Raw genomic sequence first — 11,846 nt, forward strand, 5'->3', positions numbered from 1 at the left:
AAAACAAGGCTTGCAATGAAAACTAATGGGACTGTAGCGACTGTGTTGACATCAAAATCTGGGGTGTAAACCGAGGAAATATGAAAAAAACTGACGCCTCTGACGCTCATTGTGTGCCGAACAGCATCTTTCCACCAGGGGTGGTGCTTCTCTCCCAGATTAAAAACATGCTTAACCATAAAACGGTGCACAAACCTTCATTATTCATGACTTATATTAGTATTAATATTATTATGGCTAATATTCCATTATCGCCTTGTTCAGGGGTGGCAGGTAGCCTAGTGGTTGGAGCGATGGACTAGTAACCAAAAAGGTTGCAAGATCAAATCCCAGAGCTGACAAGGTAAAAATCTGTCGTTCTGCCCCTGAACAAGGCAGTTAAATATTAATATTAATAATTTGTCATGAGTTGTGTGCTAATAGCAATGTGGTCATCAATTACACAAACACTGAATCAATAAATAATGAATTGCATAAGACTGATGTGCAGAATCTTAAAAAGAATATCCTCTGATCTGCATTTAAACAAGCAAACCTGTCACCTGCTGACAAAGTGATTTTATTTTTTGCTCTCACGTTTGCTGTGTTAACTTTTTGAAATATCTTTGCTGTGCCAACCTATTCACGAGAGCTGTGTGTTCAATAATTGTGAAATCTCAATAACGCATGTCCCAAAATCTTAAAGGGTGCTATCTAATAAACTTGTTTGCAAATGTTATGCTCAAACCCAAATTGAGATGCCACATTCCTGCGTGCCTCTCTTTCTGCTCTTGATTGTGCACAGGTGAAGAAAAGGAACTGAACTTCCAAAAGGCATGTTTACCCAACTGCAATAGTGGTGGAACTATGTGGAATGTTTTTGGACAATTGGCTACCCTGTAAACATGTACTGACAGGAGGCACCTCCCTCAGGCTGCTCCCTGCCCTCACCTCTCCGTAAGGAACCTGTAGCTGTTCAAGGGTGTAGCAGTGCGGTTTCTTGGGCTCGTTGGGCCTTTCCCTTCCCAGACATCTCCTGTCATAATACAATTAAATGTGTTTTTTGTTGTTGTTTTGTTCATGCAATACAATGTATTAAGATGGTGCCACAGAAATGGGCTCACAAATATGGATATCATTTCCATGTAATCCAACATAACGTTATTGCATATTTAATGGAAAGAGCAGGGGTTCATGTACACTCAGTGTGTATGATGGAGTGAGGACAGAGGTGAAATTATGTTAGAACTGTTGTTAGTTGTTATATTGATTTTTTTATATTAATATTGTTACTTTACAGTAATTTACTAACGTTAAGTCGTTTATATAAGTATTTACAGTTGAAGTCGGAAGTTTACATACAATTAGGTTGGAGTCCTTAAAACTCATTTTTCAACCACTCCACAAATTTCTTGATAAACTATAGTTTTGGCAAGTTGGTTAGGACATCTGTTTTGTGCATGACACAAGTAATTTTTTCGAACAATTGTTTACAGACAGATTATTTCACTTATAACTCACATTTTCACAATTCCAGTGGGTCAGAAGTTTACATACACTAAGTTGACTGTGCCTTTAAACAGCTTGGAAAATTCCTGAAAATGATGTCATGGCTTTAGAAGCTTCTGATAGGCTAATTGACATCATTTGAGTCAATTGGAGGTGTACCTGTGGATGTATTTCAAGGCCTACCTTCAAACTCAGTGCCTCTTTGCTTGACATCATGGGAAAATCTAAAGAAATCAGCCAAGACCTCAGAAAAATAATTGTAGACCTCCATAAGTCTGGTTCATCCTTGGGAGCAATTTTTTAATGCATGAAGGTACCACATTCATCTGTACAAACAATAGTACACAGGTATAAACACAATGGGACCACGCAGCCATCATACCGCTCAGGAAGGAGACCCGTTCTGTCTCCTAGAGATGAACGTACTTCGAAAAGTGCAAATCAATCCCAGAACAACAGCAAAAGGACCTTGTGAAGACGCTGGAGGAAACAGGTACAAAATAATCTATATCCACAGTAAAACAAGTCCTATATCGACATAACCTGAAAGGCCACTCAGCAAGGATGAAGCCACTGCTCCAAAACCACCATAAAAAAGCCAGACTACAGTTTGCAACTGCACATGGGGACAAAGATTGTACTTTTTGGAGAAATGTCCTCTGGTCTGATGAAACAAAAATAGAACTGTTTGGCCATAATGACCATCGTTATGTTTGCAGGAAAAAGGGGGAGGCTTGCAAGCCGAAGAACACCATCCCAACCGTAAAGCACGGGGGTGGCAGCATCATGTTGTGGGGGTGCTTTGCTGCAGGAGGGACTGGTGCACTTCACAAAATAGATGGCAACATGGAGGAAAATTATGTGGATATATTGAAGCAACATCTCAAGACATCAGTTAAACATCAAGTTAAACCTTGGTCCCAAAAGGGACTTCCAAATGGACAATGACCCCAAGCATACTTCCAAAGTTGTGGCAAAATGGCTTAGAGACAGAGTCAAGGTATTGGAATGGCCATCTCAAAGCCCTGACCTCAATCCCATAGAAAATGTGTGGGCAGAACTGAAAAAGCGTGTGCGAGCAAGACGGCCTACAAACCTGACTCAGTTACACCAGCTCTGTCAGGAGGAATGGCCCAAAATTCACCCAACTTATTGTGGGAAGATTGTGGAAGGCTACCCGAAATGTTTGACCCAAGTTATACAATTTAAAGGCAATGCTACCAAATACTAATTGGGTGACCCACTGACCCACTGGGAATGTGATGAAAGAAATAAAAGCTGAAATAAATCACTCTACTATTATTCTGACATTTCACATTCTTAAAATAAAGTTGTGATCCTAACTGACCTAAGACAGGGAATTTTTACTCTGATTAAGTGTCAGGAATTGTGGAACCAACAACGCAGTTATAGAAAGAGTTAAGAAAACTTTTTTTATTTTATTAATAAAAACTAACATTAACGAGGCTTTATACAGGTGGTACCGGTACACATGTCAATGTGCGGGAGTAGCAGCAGTGTAAAATCAATGTAAATAGTCCAGATTAGAGGTCGACCGATTATGATTTTTCAACGCCGATACCGATTATTGAAGGACCCAAAAAAAAAGACGATACCGATTAAAAATCGGCCGATGTTTATATGTACACGACAATACTGAATGAACAATGCACACATTTATTTTAACTTAATATAATACATAAATAAAATCAATATTAAATAAACAATGAAACATGTTAAATTTGGTTTAAAATAATGCAAAAACACAGTGTTGGAGAAGAAAGTACAAGTCCAATATGTGCCATGTAAAAAAGCTAACATTTAAGTTCCTTGCTCAGAACAGAAGTTAACCTAGTAATTTCAACCATGTGTAGTTAACTAATGATTATGTTTACAATTGGCTCATTAATCCCCCTCCTCTCCCCTGTAACTATTCCCCAGGTCGTTGCTGCAAATGAGAACGTGTTCTCAGTCAACTTACCTGGTAAAATATCGGATAAATAAAAAAAATAAAAAAAATGTTAAGATTGTTTTTTATGAGATAAGTTTAATGTTAGCTAGCAACTTACCTTGGCTCCTTGCAGCCACAGGTCCTTTTGATACTGCACTCGCGTAACAGGTGGTCAGCCTGCCACGCAGTCTCCTGGTGGATTGCAGGCTGGTTGTATTGGTGCTAGTTGTGTACCAAACTAAAGCTAGCTAGCTACCACAGCAGTTGCGGTTGAACAAATAATGCTTTATTACCAGTGCGGTATTGTAAACACGTCGCTCATGGCCGGTGTTGGCAGACTTGTTGGCAAAGACCCAAACAGCATTCCATAGTATGTCGTGAAGGTAATAGCAGCGATGCCATTACTGTGTAACTCCGGTAGGGCAACATCTGAAAAATAGCGCACTTGGTAGTGTACCGGTGCTAGACCAGTTACGAATGCCAACATCATGCAATGAATTCCATTATCTTGGTGTTAATGAATTTCGCCTTTTGAGTTGTCTGGCTGAAATGTTCTTACTCTTTCAAATGACTGCTCAACTTGTTAACTGCTCATCCACACAGCAGACATTGTGGGCTAGGTTAGGAACGCTGTGTTGCATGTGTAGTGAAACTTTTTACGTGGCGTCAAATAGGTATGCTTTGGCATCAGACTAGGCATCAGACTAGACATCGGCCTGATACCAATGTCGGCATTTTTAGCTAATATCGGCCGATTCTGATATGTTCACTGATATAGTGTGCATCCCTTATTCAGAACCTTTACTCAGTACTTTGTTGAAGCACCTTTGGCAGCGATTACAGCCTCGAGTCTTCTTGGGTATGACGCTACAAGCTTGGCACACCTGTATTTGGAGAGTTTCTCCCATACTTCTCTGCAGATACTCTCAAGCTCTGTCACATTGGATGGGGAGTGTAGCTGTACAGCTATTTTCAGGTCTCACCAGAGATGTTCGATAGGGTTTAAGTCCGGGCTATGGCTAGGTCACTCAAGAACATTCAGAGGCTTGTCCCCGAAGCCACTCCTGCGTTGTCTTGACTGTGTGCTTAGGGTCTTTGTCCTGTTGGAAGGTGAACCTCGCCCCAGTCTGAAGTCCTGAGCGCTCTGGAGCAGGTTTTCATCAAGGATCTCTCTGTACTTTGCTCCGTTCATCTTTCCCTTGATCCTGACAAGTCTCCCATTCCCTGCAGATGAAAAACATCTACCAGGCATGATGTTGCCACCACCATGCTTCACCGTAGGGATGGTGCCAGGTTTCCTCCAGATGTGATGCTTGGCATTCAGGCCAAATCTTGGTTTCATCAGACCAGAGAATCTTGTTTCTCATGGTCAGAGTCAGTTAGGTGCCTTTTGGCAAACTCCAAGCGGCCTGTTGTGCCTTTTGCTGAGGAGTGGCTTCCATAAAGGTCTGATTGGTGCTGCAGAGATGGTTGTCCTTCTGGAAGGTTCTCCCATCTCCACAGAGGAACTCTGTAGCTCTGTCAGAGTGAACCCGATGGTTCTTGGTCACCTCCCCGATTGCTCAATTTGGCCAGGGGCGGCCAGCTCTAGGAAGAGTCTTGGTGGTTTCAAACATTTTCCCATTTAAGAATGACGGAGGCCACTGTGTTCTTGGGCACCTTCAATGCTGCAGACATTTTTTGGTACCCTTCCCCAGAGCTGTGCCTCGATACAATCCTGTCTTGGAGCTCTATGGTCAATTTCTTTGACCTTCTTTGACCTTGTGGTTTTTGCTCTGTCATGCACTGTCAACCGTGAGACCTTACATAGACAGGTGTGTGCCTTTCCATATCATGGCCAATCAATTGAATTTACCACAGGTGGACTCCAATCAAGTTGTAGAAACATTTCAAGGATGATCAATGGAAACAGGATGGACCTGTGCTCAATTTCAAGTCTCATAGCAAATGATTTTTTTTAATCTAACAATTCTAAAAAACAATTTTTTCTTTGTCTTTATGGAATAGCTTGTGTGTAGATTGATGAGGGGAAAAAAATAATGTAATCAATTTTAGAATAAGGCTGTAACGTAACAAAATGTAGAAAAGGTTAAGCGGTCTGAATACTTTCCAAATGCACTGTAGGTAATCCTTACTGTTTGTATGAGGTGTTTTATGATGCAAGGAACATTTCTGTTTAGATAGACAGTAACATGCTATCTTAAATCGGTATGAGAGAAGGCTTAGCCTAATTCACCGATAACAAAGGAAACTAGAGGTAGCTATCTACCACCAGCCCCTGACCCACTCAATGAGGGGCCATATTCTCCTGGTCAGTAGTGAATGCTGAGGTAGACTATTCTCTTGTTCTATTTTTCATGGCCTAGCCTAGGATTATCCACCGAGTGTGTGTGTGTGTGTGTGTGTGTGTGTGTGTGTGTGTGTGTGTGTGTGTGTGTGTGTGTGTGTGTGTGTGTGTGTGTGTGTGCGTGTGTGTGACCGTGTGGTGTTAAAGCCCAATAACGTATCCTACACATATTTATAAAAATCACAAAATGGCATTTAATGTTATGCCAATATAACTAATAAAGTTGATTGAAATATATTGCATTGAGTAATCATGCAATGTTGAGAAATATCTTTGCTTAGCCAGATTTGCCAAACTGCACCCCAAACTAGTAAATCAACATGACGCAACACCACACGGGGATTGGCCACCATATGCATCCATTCATTTTATTGGCCCCACTGCAACTCAAGAACACGACTGTTTCCATGACATGTGTTTCTTCTCCAAATGCAAAAGAACGTTGACCTGTTGTCAACTGCATTTAGCTGACTGAAGCAAGTTCGAGCATGCTTTATTAGTGGGATAGTTAGCTAGCTAACTAACGTTAGTTACCTCCACAATAAATTGGTTTGAGCTATTATTGACAATGAATGACAACTTACGTTAGCTTATTCCTAGCTAGCTATAATTCATGGTCAATGACAAAACTTTCGCAAACTATTGCAAGCTGGTAAAAGTAAGTTGTTTACTGCTCAATTAACACGTTTTAGAATTAAAGAAAAGCAATATAGCTAGTTAGCTAGCTGGCGAATGTATTACCTTAACACTGAAGAGCCTAGCAGACCTCAAACAAGCAGGGTTGCTGCTTCTTCTGGCTGCGAGCCATCCTTGCCTCAGTGATTTGACGACGTTGCAGGCTGTCAATATTTTTGTCATATTCCGTCTTTAATTCACTTATTCTGACTCTGTTAGATGTTGTCCTACAAGGGAAAAATGAATCCGTGCAGAATGTGTTGTTGTCAAAGTTCTTCTATTGAGAAAGAGCGGTCCACTGAAATGAATGAATTTGGGCTCAAGCAGCCCGCGTGTCTCATCCAAAGGATTCCAGACAGATTCCAGCCGATCAACGTGGGTTGGCTGCAATTGGCTGCCACGTTGTTTTCTTCTGCGCGTTTCTTTCCGCTCAACATTTTGATTGGCTGCGAATCGGTGAACATGGTGGCTGAAACCATGTAAAAAAAATTGCGCTATTAGCGTTGAACCAACCATGCTTGCTTTGCATGATGCATATGTCACAGTCACAGAATATTTGTATTATATACAGCATGCTCTTCTACGACTACGTTCCAACATATTCCTAGTATGCATAAACTCCCAAGGAAAATATTACTTTCATGTGAACTCAGTCCACTGTAACATGACTAACTTGACCATTTGCTCCATATAATAGGTGTATAATAGGTTTAGGTTACAGATGCTGATCTTAATTTGAGCTAGTTTGCAACCGCAGCAGGAAAATAACTCTACAGCCACAGGAAATATTCATTATTATCTGGATTATAATTAATGGACACTTTTGTAGGGGTTAGGGGTTTGTTAGGTCAAATCATAGGCTGACGCACAATTGGCCCAGTGGGTTAGAGAAGGATTTGGCCTGGGTAGGCCATCATTGTAAATAAGAATTTGTTCTTAACTGACTTGCCTAGTTAAATAAAGGTTAAATAAAATACATTTTAAAAATCCAGTCTGAAATATCAAAGTGGTCATTACAAACTTTAGAAGCCCTTTTAAAACTAAAATACACTACAGGTTTACATCTCTCAGCAACAAAAGAGTGATAATATTAAGATCCTACATCTGAGTATAACCTAAGAGCAGAAAGGTTTCTTCTTTATTTAGTGAGTTCCATCAAACATGGCACTTTATTACATGTGTGGTACATGTTTATATGTGATTGCGTTTCAGGATGGTTCGTCTCCATGGGGAATCATCGGCTATATTCTAATGGAGCAGATAACAAGAAAATAAGCCCAATTAACCATATATTATTAACACTGCTTTGGTGCTTTGACATGAATTGCATTTAACTTTTTCCACCAACCTTTGGTCATTTCTCTATAGCCCCCAGCTGCTGTCTGGCAATGAAGAGCCACCACCACCACTGACCACTGGTCTGAAGCAGGATGGGGGGAGGTACCTCACTGGGTTTGTTGAACATGGCCAGTCAGTCAGTCACTAGAGAGAGCTGCCTCTGCCTGCCACTCTGCTGGGTTCAGCAGTCTCTCTCTCCCTGTATCTGTGTGTGTGTGTCCATGTTAGAAGCTGGTAAAATGGTTCCACCCAATCAACTCACTCACTCACAATTTTGACATTTGGTTCTGCATAGGGAGCCTTTCTCTTGTTATGTTAGTCACTGACAGTCACTCAATTAGCCCTTGTCAGCTAAATGTGTTTAGATTGGTAAAATAGTCCAACCAGCTATTAAAACTCCAATCAAATCAAATGTTATTGGTCACATACACATATTTAGCAGATGTTATTGCGGGTGTAGCGGAATGCTTGTGTTCCTATCTCCAACAGTGCAGTAGGATCTAACAGTGCAGTAGTATCAAAAACAATTCACAACAATACACACATCTAAAATTAAAAGAATGAAATTAAGAAATATACAAATGTTTGATCAAGCAATGTCGGAGTGGCATTGACTAAAAAAGCTTGGGTACAGTAGAATAGATTACAGTATATACATATGAGATGAGTAACAGTTTGATAACATTATTTTAACATTATTAAATTGACTAGTGTTCCATTATTAAAGTGGCCAGTGAAGTCTTTGTATATAGGGCAGCAGCCTCTAAGGTTCAGGGTTGCGTAACAGGGTGGAAGCCGGCTAGTGATGGCTTTTTAACAGTCTGATGGCCTTGAGATAGAAGCTGTTTTTCAGTCTCTCGGTCCCAGCTTTGATGCCCCTGTACTGACCTTGCCTTTTGGATGATAGTGGTAACAGGCAGTGACTCGGGTGGTTGATGTACTTGATTATCTTTTTGGCCTTCCTGTGACATCGGGTGCTGTAAGTGTCCTGGAGGGCAGGTAGTTTGCCCCCGGTGATACATTGGTCAGGCCGCACCATCCTCTTGAAAGCCCTGCCGTTGTTGGCGGTGCAGTTGCCGTGCCAGAGGGTGAGACAGCCTGACAGGATGCTCTCAATTGTGCATCTGTAAAAGTTTGTGAGGGTTTTAGGGGCCAAGCCAAATTTCTTCAGCCTCCTGAGGTTGAAGAGGCACTGTCGTCAGGGATGTGTACGCCGAGGAACTTGAAGCTTTTTCCTCCTTCTCCACTGTGGTCCCGTCAATGTGGATAGGGGCGTGCTCCCTCTGCTGTTTCCTGAAGCCCATAATCAGCTCCTTTGTTTTCTTGATGTTGAGTGAGAGTTTATTTTCCTGGCACCGCTCTCCCAGGGCCCTCACCTCCTCCCTGTAGGCTGTCTCGTCATTGTTGATAATCAGGCCTACTACTGTTGTGTAGTAGGCCTTGACGATTCAGTTGGAGGCCTGAGAGGCCACGCAGTCATGGGTGAACAGGGAGTACAGGAGAGGGCTGAGCTGAGGATCAGCGAAGTGGAGGTGTTGTTTCCTGCCTTCACCACCTGACGGCGGCCCATCAGGAAGTCCAGGACCCAGTTGCACAGGGCGGGGTTCAGACGCATTGCCCCGAGCTTAATGATGAGCTTAAAGGGTACTAAACTTGTAGCAATCATGGTCGGATTACCGATTACCGTTTTTGGGGTCATATTAAAAACTGCAAACATTTCTCTCCACCTTATGACAAAATGTGTAGAAATGAACTGTAAAACTAAAATAAATTCTCTCCGCTGTCAAGAGGGGGCCATCCCTGATCTAGAGGGTGTCATTCATGTGTTAACTTCATGCAGGGCAGAGGCAGCCATGATTATATTTTATTTTTGGATCATTATGTAGTGTGGAGATTGATTCTTTTCAGTTTGACCTTTCATACCTACTTTTTTTATTGGAACAGTTTTTAACTGTGTATGTTGTTGGTTATTATTACAGTATAATAACTGTATTATAAGTTGACAATATTACATTAAGTTTCAAACCATACAGTATGTAGAGCAGCAGTTTTAACAACCTGACACAGGGGAAATGAGAAAATATTAGGAAATGAATCATACAGCAGCAAAATGGTTGTTAAATATAATATATCCACATTAACAGTCACACGGGTATTCAGTACAGTATGAATGGTCATGGTCCTAAAACAGGTTGGACTGTACCAGAATAAGTGCTCCTCTGCAAGGCCCCTTTTTGGCCATTTGCAAGTGCATCCTTTTCTTTAAACCCTGTTTTAAAGAGGGAGGGGGAGAGAGAAAGAGAGAAAGAGTAAGAGACAGAAGAGAGACATAGATAGAGGGAGAAAGAGAGATTGGAAAGAGTGAGAGAGAGAGACAAAGGTAGAGAGGGAGACAGAAAGAGAGAAGAAGAAAGACACTCAGGACAATGAGTGGTCAGTGACCACCTTTGGTCCAGGTCACCTGGTCACCAATCCAGGTCACCGGACCAGTGACCCTTAGGTAGACATCATGATGATAAGAAACAAGTTCCAATATATCAGTTGCAGATTCAAAAGTTGCTCCCTCCTTCTTCGTTCAGATCCACTCCAAAACAGATGGACAACGAACATCCAAATAAAATCTGAGTGACTCACCTATACAATCCTCCATGTTTTGCTCTCACACCTACTTTGAGTGAATAAAAAAGGGCTAAGAACGATTCAATTCACCAACACTATCTGGTATTAGTTACTATATAAATGTCAATACACTCATCATGTACCTTGCATCCTTAATAACCTCCTTCTCTCATTTACTGTCCACCTTCCATTCCCTCAGAAACAGTTTTTATGGACCTCTAGAGACATGGGATCACTTATAAACCCTAGTAGACTTCCACTACACAGGTCAGGTTTCCCCTTGTATCTAAGTTTATCCACATGGATTCAGTCCCAAAAGGCACCCTATTCCAAAGTAGTGCACAATAAAGGGAATAGGGTGCCATTTGGGAAGCAAATGGAGTCAATTCACTTGTAGTGCACCAGTGTCCTCCAGTGGCCATTCTCAGAGAGGACTAAATAACGAATGGTCAGTTTGGCCACTGTCGGGTACAATGGCAGCAATGTAAAGAAAAGTAGAGTAAGAGATGTAAAGATAAGTAGATTAATGAGTTATAGGGTGAAAATGAAGAGGCTACTTATATAGCTGCCAGCTTGTCACTATGACAGATTTGCACATGGACCTTCCCTTCATACTTAAGACTGTAAGGTACAGTTGAAGTCTGAAGTTTACACACACCGTAGCCAAATACATTTAAACTCAGTTTTTCACATTTCCTGACATTTAATCCTGGAAAAAAAATCCTGTCTTAGGTCAGTTAGGATCACCACTTTATATTAAGAATGTGAAATGTCAGAATAATAGCAGAGAGAATGATTTATTTCAGCTTTTATTTCTTTCATCACATTCCCAGTGGGTCAGAAGTTTATATACACTCAATCAGTATTTGGTAGCATTGCCTTTAAATTGTTTAACTTGTTTAACTTTAAAATTGTTTAAATTGTCAAACGTTTGGGGTAGTCTTCCACAAGCTTCCACAATAAGTTGGGTGAATTTTGGCACATTCCTCCTGACAGAGCTGGTGTAACTGAGTCAGGTTTGTAGGCCTCCTTGCTCACACACCCTTTTTCAGTTCTGCCCACAAATGTGTTCCAATACCTTGACTTTGTTGCCTCTAAGCCATTTTGCCACAACTTTGGAAGTATGCTTGGGGTCATTGTCCATTTGGAAGACCCAAGCTTTAACTTCCTGACTGATGTCTTGAGATGTGGCTTCACCTCCAATTGACTCAAATGATGTAAATTAGCCTATCAGAAGCTTCTAAAGCCAGGAAGCTTTTTCCAAGCTGTTTAAAGGCACAGTCAACTTGGTGTATGCAAACCTCTGACCCACTGGAATTTTGATAATGTGAGTTATAAGTGAAATAATATATCTGTAAACAATTGTTCAAAAATGTACTTGTGTCATGCACAAAGCAGATGTCCTAACCAACTTGCCAAAACTATAGT

The 11,846-nt window shown here is 41.2% G+C and overlaps 1 protein-coding gene across 1 annotated transcript in view; it reads right to left on the minus strand.

Annotated features, from left to right (window-relative positions):
• Positions 1-6,804, minus strand: part of cps1 (carbamoyl-phosphate synthase 1, mitochondrial) — a 90,808-nt gene extending 84,004 nt beyond the window's left edge. Inside the window, exon 1 of the mRNA XM_020457714.2 lies at positions 6,528-6,804. Coding sequence (XP_020313303.2) covers positions 6,528-6,644 — 117 coding nt within the window. The 5' untranslated portion in view covers positions 6,645-6,804. The remainder of the gene's footprint in view (positions 1-6,527) is intronic.
• Between the last annotated feature and the right edge of the window lie 5,042 nt (positions 6,805-11,846).

This window comes from Oncorhynchus kisutch, linkage group LG2, assembly GCF_002021735.2.
Source record: "Oncorhynchus kisutch isolate 150728-3 linkage group LG2, Okis_V2, whole genome shotgun sequence".
NCBI classification, from domain to species: Eukaryota; Metazoa; Chordata; class Actinopteri; order Salmoniformes; family Salmonidae; genus Oncorhynchus; species Oncorhynchus kisutch.